General features: G+C 33.7%; 1 protein-coding gene across 1 annotated transcript; it reads right to left on the reverse strand.

The window, feature by feature from the left end:
- Window positions 1–284: 284 nt before the first annotated feature.
- On the reverse strand, window positions 285–15,219 carry LOC127561852 (glutathione S-transferase-like). Its single transcript, XM_051997152.1, has 6 exons — window positions 15,044–15,219; window positions 12,148–12,199; window positions 8,987–9,119; window positions 6,466–6,607; window positions 2,003–2,134; window positions 285–1,002 (listed from the first exon to the last, which is right to left on the reverse strand). The coding sequence occupies exons 1-6, from the start codon at window positions 15,128–15,130 to the stop codon at window positions 832–834; spliced, it is 717 nt and encodes a 238-aa protein (XP_051853112.1). The 5' UTR covers window positions 15,131–15,219; the 3' UTR covers window positions 285–831.
- Between the last annotated feature and the right edge of the window lie 886 nt (window positions 15,220–16,105).

A 16,105-nucleotide genomic window follows, 5' to 3' on the forward strand; every position in this document is an offset into this window, starting at 1 on the left:
AAAGTGACAATAAAACTTTAAGCCTTCTCTGATTCTGCTTCCGTGTTAATCAGTTTCTTCTTAGCTTACCTTGCAATAATAACATCTGACAAAATGGTACACAATAGATTATCTTCATGGAGAAATAAAAACACTGATTTTTCTTCTGAAAATATATCTTGTAAATTTACAAGATGAGGGCTTTTTTAAAAATGGAAATTTTCAATTAATCTTCAAGTTTTTTCTTTGTATTAAAACTAATCATTTTTTAAAAAGAAGAATAAAACCATGATTAAAGAATGTCATGAGGAGAAAGAAATAGGGTATTTTATTTAATTAAATTTGTTTAACTGAGAAATAAGCATTTTTTTCTGTTTTTTTTTTTTCATTTTGAAAATCTTTGGCAGATTGCTTTCCTGCCTAAATTCCGTGGAGTAAAGATAACTGAACATTACTTTTTTTGTTAAGGATCTTAAAGAATATTAGGCCAGGTGCAAAAGATTTGCATCTAAAAGGAATTTAATACAGCATCTAGTAGGGTTTTGTTTTGTTTTGTTTTGTTTTTCTTAAAGAAATCTTTATGATCATCTTTTTATATGACTTTCAGTTTTATTCCAAAAGTTTCCACTTTCCAGAAAAAATGAGATTAATTGGAGAAGAAACAGTATAATAGTTGAAAAGGGGTTGAATTTGAAAACAAGGAATCAAAATTCAAACTCCGGGGCTTATAATAAGTAATGTAAAAATTACATTTTCTGATTTATAACAAGCTCTATAGGAAGGCATCATATTTACTAGCTATTGAACGTAGGAATGGTGCAGGAGCACATCCTAGTTTTTTGGTGGCCCTGACTACAATTCACCTATTATGGTAGTCCCATGTTTAACAAACATGCCTTTTGCCAACTTGAATATGTTCTTTGCAACTTCAAGACCTGCATCATCCATTGGAGGCTTTCTTTGACTGCCAGGCTGAAGGAATTTCTGAATCCTGGGAAGTTTGCTGACTCTGGTTTTGAACTCCTAAAATGAAAGAAATGATACCATCATAAAGGAAATAATTAGTTGTGCATATTGAAGCAGGATCCCAGAGATGCTCTTGGCAAGATCCTGAGGGAAAGCCGGGGCAAGCATTTTCACCTGCTAGACAGTGATATTTGAAAGTCCAGGAACTCCTTGTTTTGCAAATGAGTAAGGCCTCTGTTTTTCAGATGTAATATAATATAATATACTATAATGTGACATATTTATTATATAATATATAATATAATATAGTATAGTATAACATAACATAACTTGTGAAGAAACAGCCTTCTCTTTTCTAAATGCATTAAGGTTTTTTTCCTTAATTGCCGAAAAGGCTTTGAGCTCTGGTTTTGTCTGTGGGCTTCCTGTCTACCATCTGAAAAGACATTTTAAAAATGTCTAAAAGTATAGACAGCCTCATCATCTGAAGGGTGGGCAACAGATTTTTGCTTTGGGTCACAGCATCTCATGAAGGCTATCTGAGGGTTTGTGTCCTTGGAGAAAAGGGACACAAAGAAAATTACGAATCTTTTCAACAAACTTATATTGATTGCTTATCTATGTGCTAGGTACTGTGCTAAGCTCTGGAGATACAAAAAACAAACAAACAACTATCCCTGCTCACAGAAAGATTATATTTTAATGGGGAAGAGAACATGTACATTAAATACATATATGTGTATATATGTATGGAGAGAGGAGCAGACAGACAGACACAGAGATAGAAGACAGAGACAGAGAAAAACAGAGAGAGAGAAAGAGACAGAAAGAGAGAGACAGAGACAGGAAGGAAATGCAGAGAGAGAGAAACAGATAGAGAAAGAAAAGAGACACAGAGAGAGACAGAGACAGAGATACAGGAAGGAGAGGCAGACATAGAGACAGAGACAAAGGGAGAGAGAGGGAGAGAAAGAGAGACAGAAAGACAGAGAGTCAAAGACAGAGAGATAGAGACAGACAGAGAGACAGAGAGAGAGAGTGGTTTAGATATAATTACCTGTAGTTTAGGGAATGTCAAGAGAACATCAGATTTGCATTCTTCAATCATTAAGATTAATTCAAATAAATGTATATCTGCCCAGCTCAGCTGGTTTCCAACAAGGTAATTTTTCCCATGGTCTTTTAATACCTACAGGATTAATGAGAAGGAGAGTAGAGATTTTGTGGGACTATCTGGCACATTACTTGAAGACAACAACAACAAAAAAATTGAAGACAGAACATTTCCTCTAGCTATCCTCCATATCTGGAACACTTCCTTCTCCACTCTGATAACTTATCTCTCTTTCTTTAAGTTCCAACTAAAATTCCTTCTTCTCCAGGAAACCTTTGAAGTTTAGTGCTTTCTCTTTTAATTATTTCCTATTTATTCTATGGGCAATGGATAGAATGCCAGACCTGGAATCGGGAAGAACTGAGTTCAAATGTGGCCTCAGCTACCTTCTAACTGTGTTACCCTGGACAAATCACTTAACCCTGCTTGCCTCAGTTCCTCCCTCTGTAAAAAATAACCTGCAAAAGGAAATGGCAACTATTCAGGTATCTTTGTTAAAGAAAACCCCATGTGGGATAGAAAATGCCATCCACATCCAGAGAGAACTATATAAATTGATTGTGGATCAGAGTATAGTATTTTTTCTTTTTGTTTGTTTGCTTTTTCTTTCTCATGGTTTTCTCCCTTTTGGTTTGATTTTTCTTATACAACATGACAAATATGAAAATATGTTTAAAAGAATTGCACATATTTAACCTCTATCAGATTGATTAGTGTCTTGTGGAGGAGAAACACGAGAGAGAAAAATTTGGAACACAAAGTCTTACAAAAATGAACGTTGAAAACTATCTTTATATATATATATTTGGAAAAATAAAATACTATTGAGGAAAGAAAAGAAAAGAAAAAACTCATGGGACACAACTAAACAACAAAATTTATCCTGTACATAGATTACTTAGTATGTATTTGTTTACATGTTGTCTCTTTCTTTACACTGTAAACTCTTTGAGGGCAGGGGATTATCTTTTTTTCTCTTTTTGTATCACTAGTGCTTAATAATTGTTTATTGAATGAATTAATGATATAATAGAAAAAGCAAAAATATACAAAGAAGATAATTTAGAAGACACAAAAAATTTGAGAAAATATTACCATTTTGCTGGTCAACAAACATTTATTAAGCATCTACCATATGCCAGGCCAGGCACTGGGATTACAAAGAAAGGCACAACACAGTCCCTGCTCTCAAGGTGCTCACAGTCTAGTGGGGCAAATGACACATGTAGAAACAACTAGGTAGAAATGATACCTGCATGATAAATTAGAGATATTCCTCAAAGGAAGGAGGACTAGAAAGGGCTTCTTGCAGAAGGCAGGACTTGGTGGGAAGCCAGAGGAGTCTGGAGGTACAGATGAGGAGGGGGAAGGTTCCAGGCTTGGAAGACACAGGAAAAAGGAGGAAAGCAACAAAATGTTTTGTTCCAGGAACCTTAAGGAAGCCAGTGGCGGGGAGTAAGTTTTATGAAGGCTGAAAAGATAAGGAGGGCTTTCCTCTCTTTCTCTCTCTCTCTCTCTCTCTCTTCTCTCTCTCTCTCTCTCTCTCTCTCTCTTCTTCTTCTTCTTCTTCTTCTTCTTCTTCTTCTTTCTTCTTCTTCTTCTTTCCTCTTTCTCTCTCTCCTTTTCTTCTTTCCTCCCTCCCTCCCTCCCTTCCTCTTTTCCTTCCTTCCTCCCTCCCTTCCTTCCTTCCTTCCTTTCTTCCTTCCTTCCTTCCTTCCTTCCTTCCTTCCTTCCTCCCTCCCTCCCTCCCTCTTTTTCTTCCTTCCTTCCTTCCTTCCTTCCTTCCTTCCTTCCTTCCTTCCTTCCTTCCTTCTTCAAAGGGAAACAATAATTGATGTCCAAGTAATTTCTTATTTTCTGAATAATTATTTCTCACAAATTACAGAAAACATATAAGGTCTTGTCTCTCTTCTCATATCTGTTAACGATCACCTCATATTTATCCAAAATCCTTTATAATATTCTTTAATAGTTTTACAATGGCTTTATTTTTATGGTCAGGTTCTATTGGTATAATTTAAAATCCTCTTGGAGTTTTTCTTGGTATCACTGCACACTAAATGCCTAAAGTCCTTACTTCCATTTTATTTAAATTCTATTTTAAAATGTATTCAGCAAAGCACTAGTGCCAATGCAAAAAATATATGTAGTAGTGTGTAGCAATGAAAACTAAAAATCATATATACACACAAAAGCAACAGCATACAATATGGCAGGCATTAGTAATGAATTCAGGGGCACAGGCAATTCAACAACTGTGTAATCAATAACATAGAACTCCAAGTGGTACTTATTAGCAAGCCAATACCTTTGTAGGAAATAACCCACAGGCAGTCATGTTGCATGATACATTTGGAATCTTACAGAAATCACTAGTTAGCTGTAAAAGTGAATCCCAAAAGAGAACAAAGCCCAGCAAATCCTGGACTGAAAGGGAGGAGGGGAGACGGTAAAGAAACACTTTTAGTGAAGAATAGAGAAGGGAAATTGAGTTTAAAAAAAAAATAATTGCTTTTTGATGAAATGAAAGATATTTCAGTCCAAAAGAAATTTTTAAGCTCAAGGAAACTCATAAAACTTCAAAAATAAAATTAACAAATCCCAAGGATAAGCTAAGGTTAACAAATCAGTACCTTTGTAGGCAATAACCCACCGGCAGTCATGTTGCATGATACATTTGGAATCCTACAGAAATCACTGAATTAGCCATAAAAGTAAATCCCAAAAGAGAAAGAAACCCAGCAAATCCCAGACTGAGGAAGGAGTGGGGTGGAGATGAGGAGTTGGAGAAACGTTTCTGGTGAAGAATAGAGGAGGAAAAATGAGTTTTAAAAGAGAATTGCTTTTTGATGAAATGAAAGATATTTCAGACATAAAGAAACATTTTTAAGCTCAAGAAAACTCATAAAACTTCAAAAATAAAATTAACAAATCCCGAGGATAAGCTAAGGTCTCTTCTAGTGTGACAATCAGTAAAACATATGACATATCCTAGACCCAGGTTATAGTATAACTTGATTCCCTTTTTCTTTTTCTATTGTCCTTTAGTCATATTAAGAATCCAGTGGGACTGACTACATCTTCAGATTGTGTTGACAATTTATTCTCAAGAGTTGTAAATTACTGAGACTGTGTTGTTTCTAATATCCTTTTATAACACCTTTAAAAAAAAAACAACAACAAATATTTCTAGAGATAGTCTCTTACAATGGTTTCTGTGAATTACCTCTTATCATCTGTCAAAACTGCCTGACCCTAAGACATATTTTTTCCACTGTGACAGAAAACTAGGCAATTGGATAGTGTCACAACAAAATTCTATTTTGGACATTGTTTAATAGACCAATATGCATTCATTAAAAGTCTCTTCCAAGACAGTATGTATGGTGATGACTAAAACCAATCTAGTATGTGTCATTTAGGAACTTGTAACCTACCAGAAGGAAAATACTAAAATGTACATAGACAAATGTAATGTAAGCTAAGTATGAAACAGAGACACAATTGAATATTTGTGTAAACATTCATTTCATAAACACTCAAGATCATAGGATTCAGTTGTGGAAGAAACCTGGAGATCATCTGGTTCTTTATTTCACAGATGATGAAATGGATGCCTATTGGAGTTAGTGATTTGTCCAAGATATACAACTAAATAATATCAGTGGCTTTTTTTCTATTATATCATGCTACCTCCTCTAATTTAATAAAACTATAACCTATAACCTCACAATCTAATAATTTAATAAAGAAATATTTTGAAATATGTTTAATATGATTGTACATTTATAACCTATATCAGATTGTTTGACATTTTGGAGAGGGAATGGAAGCAGCAAGAAAAAAAATTTGAAACTCAAAATTTTATAGAAGTGAATGTTGAAAACTATCTTTACATATAATTTGAAAAAACAAAATAGCATTAAATGGGAAAAAATGTTAAAAAGAAATGTTATGGATGACATGCAGGAAAATATGGCATAGTGAAGAAAACTCTCAATCTTAAATATGAAAGATTGATTCTCCTCCTAGCATTGTTATTACTGTGTGACATTGGGTAGGTAGCTGACTCCTGAGCCGCCATTTGCTCATCCATAAAATATGGATAAAACTTATACTATTCAATTAAGGGATTGTTAGGAGAATAAAGTAAAATAATGCTTAAAAATATTTAGTAATCCTAAAACACTTGATAAATGTAAATGCTATTATTATAACATTTAAAGCTTTTTTACAACTTGCCTCCAGCCTTTATTTTACATTACTCAGATTCTCTGAGCTAGTGGTCTTTCTTCTGTACCATGGAGCCCCCAGTGTTTCTGCATTGTCATGTATTCGCTCAAATTGAAATAAAAAAGCTGTCATTTCAGAGACTCTGCAGGAAGATCACATTGTTCATTCCATACCTTCTCATACACTGGTAGGAATCTGTCAGTGGCTTTCTTGACAATGTAGCTGATATTTTCCTCCTTCTCTTCAGGCAAAGACAATGGGAGGAACATAATTATGTCATATAGATCTCTCATTCCTTCCACATACATGTCAATACTGGAAAAGGAAAAAAGGCATTAATAAAAATATGATTATTAGCTTATTGTATTATTGAGATTCTAATCAAATAATGCACGTAAAATGCTTTGAAAGCTTTAAAGCTTTTTTAAACATATATCATTATTATTAAATGCAGGAGCAAATAAAAATATTATATGTGAAAATGCTTTAAAATATATATATATATATATATATATATATATATAGTTGTTGTTCACTGTTTCAGTTATATTATGACCCATTTGAAGTTTTCTTGGCAGAGATACTGGAATGGTTTATCATTCTACTCTAGCTCATTTCACAGAGGAGGAACTGAGGCAAATTAGATTAAATGACTTATTCAGGCTCATACAGCTAGCAGTGTGAGGTCCAATTTGAACCCAGGAAGATGAATTTTCTTCCTTCCAGGCCCAGCCATCTATCAACTGTATAACCTACCTGTCATTCCCTTATGCCCCTAAAATTATAAAATACTGACATGCAAATGTAAGGTACTACTACATAGCAATGAAGAATATCATAAACAAGCTTTAATTTATCATTATAGTACAAACATTGAAAGGCACCATGGAGTAGAAGATATAGAGCAGGGCTTCTTAAATTTTTTATGTGTCATGACCCCTTTTGAGATTAATATTTTTAAAAGCATAAAATTAAATAGGATTATAAAGGGAAACAAATTTCCTTTATATTAAAGAATATAAAATTATATATCGTTTATATATTATCAAAATTATTTCAAATCATATAATTTGATTATATATCAAATTATTGTATCAAATATAATTGATATATTGTATCAAAATATTTAAATAAACAAGATCACAGGCCTAGGATAAGAATAGTGCTTAATCATATGTACATTAAGACCCAGATGCTGAAAATGGTCCATCTCCTGTTTGGCATCTGAGATCTTCCTTAAACTAGAAAAAAGGCTTTATTCAGGGCTTTAAAAATATCAAATCTTATTTTAAAACACTTTCACTTAGTTTAGACAAACATGCAAAATCACTATTGTAAAGCAGAATTCACCAATGAATTTATTTTGCTTTTATGTTTTAAGCAGAGGCAACATTAACCAGATAAAGTGACAAGTCACTTCTCATTTATAGTTCATTTATACTTTTATGGAGGCCCTGAGAAGTTAAATATCCTTCTTAGGATCACATGGGTAGTGTCTGTTTAAGTTTGGACTTAAATCTAAGTCTAAAGTCAGAAAGATTTTTCATTCTTTGTATTTGTATCATCAGGGCCTGGGCAGAATGCCCAATTTCAATCATTTCAATCAGGTCTGACTCTTTGTTGCCTCATTTGGAATTTTCTTAGCAGAGATAATGGAGAGGTTTTCCATTTCCTTCTCCAGCTCATTGTACAATGAAGAAAATCAGAGTTAAGTGATTTGCCCAGGATCACACAATTAGCAAGTATTTGAGTCCAGATTTGAACTCAGGAAGAAGATTCTTAATTTCAGACCCAACACTCTCTGCTGCACCACCTAAGCTGCCCATTTCAGCATATATAATAGGCACTTAATAAATTCTTGTTGATGGATTGATTTACCCCAATATGGGTTGCATGACCTCTCCATGATGAGTTAATACATATAGAAGCTAATTTTTAAACATCCTCACTTTCATTAATCTAATAATATATTTATGAGTTGTTTTTAAATCATACTTTTATAAATCATTAAAAATGATTTCAAAATTATAGTTATTCTATTTTGAGATCCAAAGCCAGTATTTCTTTTCTTCTCTCATCTTTGTATGTGAGTGGGCCAGTCCATTATATATAAGCCTTAACATGTTAGTAGAAAGTTAAGACTGGGTTCCATAAACATGTCATTAGATTGTAAGCTCTTTGGTACTGTCTTTTGCCTCTTTTTGTATCTTTACCACTTAACAGTGCCCAGCACATAGTAGGTACTTAATAGGTATTGATTGATTGATTGATTGATAAGCAGCTTACAGAAGCCAGTATCATCACTTTATAGTCAACACTCTACTAAGCAATTAAAGATTTAATTTCCTCCTTTGATTGCCCACTACTTTGTAAATATCATCTATTAGAGATATATTCATTAGGGTATCTTGGATTTAGGTCATGTGGGAAAAGAAGTTAAAAATTTCATGTGTTTACTTTCATAAATACTAATAGGAATTTCTTAACATAATTTCACTGAGAAGCAGGGGAAATAATAGATAAAGAGCTGGCCTTGTAATCAGGAAGACCTAAGGTCAAGTTTGCCTTTGACGTTTACTGGATGGTGTGACCCTGGGCAAATCATTTGTCAGAGTCCATTGTTAACTGGAAATTTCCTTAAATAAAACAGGGTGACTTCTATGTTTTATTATAAACATGCAATGATTACTGTACAGGACTTGCTCCTTCAGGTCCTTCCCATATAAGTTGTATTTTGCAGCTATATATCTTAGGATGGCTCTGGTTTCTACCATCTTCATTCCATCAATTTCAACCATAGGCACTCGTTGATACATTAATTTTCCACCTAAAAAAAAAGTCAAATCAATGAATTACTCCCCTTCATTAGAGTATGGTCATGGAATCATAGTTCTGGAGACAGAAGGAACCTCAGTAATTATTTAGTTTAACTCTTCTATATAAACAAAATATATAGCTAATATCATACGGCTAAATTTCAGAAGCAGGATATGAATCTATGAACTCTGATTTTAGAATCAATGCTTCTTCCACTGTCTCACTCCACACTGTTTTCCAAAAGGGAAGTGAAGGTTATTTTTTAAATTGTTTTATTTCTTTTCTGGTTATATATTAACTTTTTAATACACATTTATTTATAAATCATGTTGGGAGAGAACAAATGGAAAAAATCACTAGAGAAAAAAAACAATAACAAAAAAAGTGAACATAGCATGTGTTGATTTACATTCAATCTCTATAGCTCTTTTTCTGGATGCAGATGGCATTTTCCATTCCAAAGTTTAGTGGGTTTTATCACTGAAGCATTGAGGAAACCCAAGTTGATCATCACACAATCTTGCTGTTACTGTGTACAGTATATTCCTGGTTCTGCTTGTTTCACTCACCATCAGTTCATGTAAATCTTTCTAAAATCAACTGTTTCATCATTTTTTATAGAACAATAATATTCCATTACCGTCATGTACCACAACTTTTTCAACCCTCTCCCAAATGATGGGCATCTACTCATTTTCCAATTCTTTGCTACCACAAAAAGAGCTGCTACAAACATTTTTGCACAAATTAATCATTTTCCCTCCTTTATGATTTCCTTGGGATACAGTCAGTAGTGGTATTGCTGGGTCAAAGGGTATGCACAGTTTTATAACCCTTTGGGAATAGGAAGTGAAGGTTATTTTCATTGTGGAGACTTTGTTTCCCACCCTGCAAATGAGATGGTGCTGGCTACCAAATAAGGTTGTTAGGAATGATTCTCTTACTCTCTTTGTTGTTCCTCAAACAAAATACTTCAATTTTTTGACTTTGGCCATTCTGAGTCTGTATCCCCCATGTCTAGAATGCTCTGTCTCTTCATCTCTACCTCCCATCTTCCTTAGTTTCCTTCAAATCCTAGCCAAAATCCTATCTTTTACAAGAAGTATTTCCTGATCTCCTGCTCAATTCTAGTGCCTTTCCTCTATTGGTTATCTGCATTTTACCCTGATATACCTAATTTATTCATATTTTGTTGTCTCTCCCATTAGACTGTGAGTTCCTAGGAAACAGGTTCTGTTGTTTATTTTTAAACTTTTAATTTTTCTCATTGCATTTTCTCTTATTTTTATTTATTCTAGAACTTAAAAAATAACATAAACATTCCCATAGCATAGTAAGGATAGAAAAAAATAGAATTGTTAAAAAAAAAAAAAAAAAAAAAGATGTAACCATCCTATCCCCAGTGTTTAGTGCAGCGCCCGGAATATAGTAGGTGTTTAATAAATGCTTCTTGACTGACTGAAAGCTACTGCTGGAATGCCTTTATTTAACAAGGGTAGTTTTGAGAACCTAATGTGTACTTCAGTATGCTAAGTACTATGAATGGTGTACATGAATACTGGAAGGATCTCTAAGGATTTATCTGTTATCTTGTTGGAGTAGGGAACTCTCCTTAAGTGGGAACTGCCACTACCAACCCAAATGGCAACTCTATACAATCTGTTTGGGTAATCTGTGTTTCTCCACTTAAAGGATTCTGCCTTCAAATCTTATCTTACAAATTGATCTGCTCTTTTCTGCTTCCCTAGCTTCAAATACAAATTATTATTATTAATATTATTATTATTATATGCAAAGCCCTTCATGACCTGGTTGCAGCTAGGCTCATTATACCTGACTCTTGTTCATACACACACACATTCTGCCTCCCAGACAAACTGTCTTACTTGCTTTTCTGCACCCCCTCCAGTATCCCTGCCTTTATATGAGCTGACTCAATCCCTGAAATTCATGCCCTCCTCATCTTCCCTTATCCCTCTAGCTGCTAGCACCTCCCCCCCCACACACACACAAAGGTTACTTTTCCCCTGAAATTACTTTTTACTTGAATATATTCTATATTTACTTATATAAGTAGCTAGGTAACTTGGAGAATAGTGTTGTTAGGAGTTCGGTTTTCTTGGATATTGATTTGCTAGCTGTATAATCCTGTGTAAGTCACTAAAGCCTTCAGCATCAGTTTGTTCATCTGTAAAATGGGAATAATGATAGCACCTATCTCCTGAAGTCATGAGGATCAAAGGAGATAATATTGTAAAATGCTTTGGAAGCGTATAAACAGACAGTGGCTGTGATGTTTATGCATGATGTTTCCCCTAAAGAATATAAGCTCATTGAGGGAAGGTCTTGTTTCATTTTTTCATCTTTGTATCTCCAGTAACTTGATTAATACCTCATGTATTAGTAAATGCTTAATAAATGCTTATTGATCAATTGGTTAATTTCTTTAGCTCCCACTGCCATACTCTAGGTCAGGACCTTCCACTTAAATCTTTTAATGTTTCTGATTGGTCTCCATATCTCCAGTTTCTGTCTACTCCAAATCAGACTTTCATAACTAGGTTTTTTTTTTGAAACACAATTATCAAGATATTTCTTTGCTCACTCACAAAAAAAATACCCGTCAATAACTCAACCTTGCCTATTCTTTCCTCACTTTCAAATTCCTCCATGAATCAATTCCAAGCTAATCTTTCTAGTCTTCAATCCCATCACTTTTCTTGCACCATTATTCCTTTATAGAAAGCAAAGGTTTTTACCTTTGTTTCAGGAGAAAAAAAACACTTTACTTTCTTTGTTGGTAGTTGTTTTGAAATTTAAGCCTTACCTCTGGGGTACAGAGAAGCACAGTTGTGTACTATCCCATGTAGTTCCCAATCTGTATTATGATTTGTAAACATACCTTTTCACAACAATAGAAACAGAATTTTAGGGCTTGAAGGAAACTTAAGAGACTTTTTGTATATCTTTTCAGGCAAAGCAATGGGAGTTAATCTGATCTTCATGGCCTAGTACAACAGAGCAAGGCTTTAACTCACCTTTAATTAAATTCTCAAATTCTTCAGCTGTTTCAAAAAGCTGTTCTTCATACTAGAAAGGAGAAGGACACGGGAGACTATCAGAATCATAGAATGTTCACATTGAGAAGGAATCCTAGAAATCACCTCAAGATAATTGGGTGATATAATGGGCAGGAGTACGAATCACAAAGACCTGAGTTCAAATCCTACCTTAGGTACATATTATATTTATTAGCTGGGAGACTCTGGACAAGTCATTTAACTTCTCTGAAGACCTGGCACTAAGTGAACTCCAAGTTTACATCAATGATTCTGATGTTCTTCTCCAGCATTTCTCAAACTTTTTTATTTCAGAACTCCATTACATTCTTAAATGTAGTATTACTGAGGGTTTACCCAAAGAGCTTCTGTTTATGTGGGTTTTATCTATCAATATTTTCCATATTAAAAAATAAAACTAAAATATTATAAATGTTCAATAATTCATTTAAAATATACCCAATATCAATAATAATATAATATAATCTATTATGGTTTATATAATTAATAAAGATAAAATAAACAATAATATAATAATAAATAAAAATAAAATATAAGTAACATTTTAATGAAAGATGATTATTTCCAAAACAAAAAAATTAGAGTACCATTGGTTTATCTATTTTTGCAAGTCTTTTCAATTTTTAATCTAATAAATTATTATATTTGTTTCTACATTGTTTTCAGTCTGTTGCAATATGTTGTTATGGATTAAATATATATGTATCTATACATATAAACATATGTATACATAAACACGATATACATGTATAGATACACATATATTACATATACACACCTATGTGTATATATACAAAATCCAGCTCCACACAGATGTGGAATTAGTAAAGGGGAAAGTATTTTAATTGCTTAATTATATTTTAGGATTATTATGAAAATAATTTTGATCTCAAGGACTCCCTGAAAAGATCTTGGGGAGCTTCAAACTATACTTTGAGAACTACAGTTCTAATCTAATTTCCCTCCCTTTCATTTTTTTTTAATTAAAAGATGAGTCATAAAGAAATAGATTTATTTCTTTAGATTATCAGTTCCTAGAGGTTAACAATTTGTACTTTTTCATTTTTGTATCTGGTAGAGTACAATGTGTCAATACAAAAGATCTGTGATTCTGGTAATCATATGACAATATGTAAGTTCTGTTGCTAGGGTCATGCAGCTAGTAAGTGTCAGTGGCAAGATTTGACTCCAAATGTTCCTAATTGTAGGCTTAGTATTGTTACTACCATCATCGTAGGCTATCCTAACTTTTGGAAAGAGAGAGAACAGAAGTATCTGGATCTGTGATTTCATGGATATAGGACAGAGGTATCAAACAGGTTGCCTGTAAAATTCCTGAGTACATTACCAACCAGATTAAAATGTAATTGGGAAATGCTTATAAATAATTTAATAGTCCCCTTTTCTATTTGCATTTGACACCACTGATGGAGGGAATTCTTGCTGAAGAAATCCTTCCTATTTGCAATTTATTGACTGTTCTGCAAGAGATAGTCTTAGAATCAAAAGTCCTGGGTTCACAATCTGTCTCTGTAACTTATGAGAGACGTTGGCAAGTCATTTAACTTTTTTGTGCCTCATTTTCCTTGTCAATAAAATGAGGCAGGGAGACACAAACTAGATGCCCTCATGATCTCTTTTAGCTCTCTATTTATCATCCTATGATGCTATAATTTAAAAAAAATCACACAGCTAATTAGTGATAAGGCCATCATTACAATAGGAATCTCTGGTCCCCCGGACCCATGTTTTTCACTGTCACACTACCTAATTAATATTATGTCTTTTATTAATAATTGTAATTACTGCTCACAGGCTCATGAATTGAAACTCAATTTATTTACAAGGCAACTAAATGATGTGGTGATAAAGTACATGAAGTAGTCTTATTTTCAGTCCTGTGACAGAATAGGGTTGTATGGTTAGCAAAACTTAAGTCCCTCAGATCCTAGGATGCAGGCAGAGATGGAAGGGATGTTGAAGGCCATCTTATCCAAACCCCTCACTTGACAGAAAAAGAAACTGAACCCCAGAGAGGTGAAATGATTTACTAATATCACTTAGGAGCAGGAGAAAGCATTCATTACCATCTGAAAGATTATTACAAAAATTTCTAGCATGTCAACCTAAATTATGAATGTTTAAAAGTTTAGAAATTTCTTGCATATTTTATGAAGACCCTGTATATAATGAATTCAAATCTTCTCCACTTTCTGCCCAACAAAAAGGAAGCCAACAAAAATGAAGATTGTTAAAGTTTCTGTAGACACTAACCCAACTTCTGTTCCTTGGTATTTTTCAATTTGTCAAAATGATGGGTTTTCAAATGAATGACAACACTAAGCAATAATAACCAGGCAGTTAATGAAATTAATGGGTACCAATATTATTCTTTGTGTTAAGGCATAGAAAAAAAATTTTAAGGAGTCACAGAAAATTAAAATTAGAAGGGCATCTCAGAAATAATATAATTCCAGCCTCTTATTCTACAAGTGATGAAATTGAGAGTCAGAAATACAGGCTAGTTTGCCTAACGACATATAGCTGGGATATAGTTGTGACAGGATTTGGAGCCACATCTGCTGAATCCAAGTCCAGTGAGTTTTCCACTAGATTCTGATTCTACATTCAGAAGAAGAACTCAATTAACACTTAGTTATCAAGATAAATTTGTCTTTCAAATTGCACCTATGACAATTCACTATTTAAAAAAAGAAGAAGGAAAATGGTAATTACAATGATTAGACCCCTTTTTGTGAAGCGAGTCATTCAGTAAGTTTAATGTGACTTCCCCATTAGTAAATATTCAGTCAATCTGAAGAAAAAGAATACATCTAGGAAATTAAACATCTACCTCTACACCAGCAGCTGCCAAAAGCCAGCGCACTGATTCCATTCTGCCTCTTCCATCGAAGTAATAAAGTTTGGGCTTCGCAGCCATGATTTTTCAAATCCTGGTTTTCTGAAAAATAACAGAGAACAAACAATCTGGCTAAGACCTAGATACAAGCCGTCCTTTTTGTAATCTTGACTCCACTGGGAATATATGAGGAAAGTCCAAACACTGAGAGCCAATGATTCAGAGAGGAGATTGGGCAGGATGGAAGGGGGAGGAGAATCATGTGAAAGGTAGGATTCAGACTTCTCATTTCCCCCCCAAAAAAACAAGCTGAAGCAGCTAAGCATGAATCTATTTAACTGATGGAAATGTATTTGGACCTTTTGTGATTAGTAACTGATCAGCTGAATCTGAACTACATAGGATATTTAAAATAAAAAGATGGAACTTCTTTCATTGCATAAGGAATATCTCCTAGGATAATTTTTATCATTTTATTAAAGTTAGTCTTTCAAGTCTGGAAATCATGGATCCTATATAAATCTCTTGCAATTATACAGATGTGGCTCAAACCATAACCAAGTCATTGACTATCAACACCCAGGAACCATTAATCAAATAGAGAAGTTTTCATTAAGGACAAATACCAAAATAAATCACATAGTTCTGTGCTTTGATTTATATACTAAGCTTTCTAGAGAGGAAATTCTTTCTGACTGTATAGATCTGTCATTGTCCTGGGGATTTTAATCTCAGAGTTTTCTGGTACACAGATAGATTAAGCAATTTTCCCAGGGTCACACAGCCAGTAGAAATCAGAGGCAGAATTAGAAGGTAGGTGTTCCTGAGGTTGAGGTGATTTGTGTATGTACACATAACACTTCTTTTTCCTCTCAACTTCCTCTATTCCAATAAAATATATTGTTACCTTGCCATAAGGACTTATTTCAAATTGACAAGAAAAAAAACAAAATACATAAAGAAATGCAATTCCTCATAGATTCCCGTATTGCCAATAAGAATGGCATTCTCCATATAGTATTACTTATACAACTCATAAGGTCTCAGAGTTATGGC

This window comes from Antechinus flavipes, chromosome 4, assembly GCF_016432865.1.
Source record: "Antechinus flavipes isolate AdamAnt ecotype Samford, QLD, Australia chromosome 4, AdamAnt_v2, whole genome shotgun sequence".
Taxonomy (NCBI): Eukaryota; Metazoa; Chordata; class Mammalia; order Dasyuromorphia; family Dasyuridae; genus Antechinus; species Antechinus flavipes.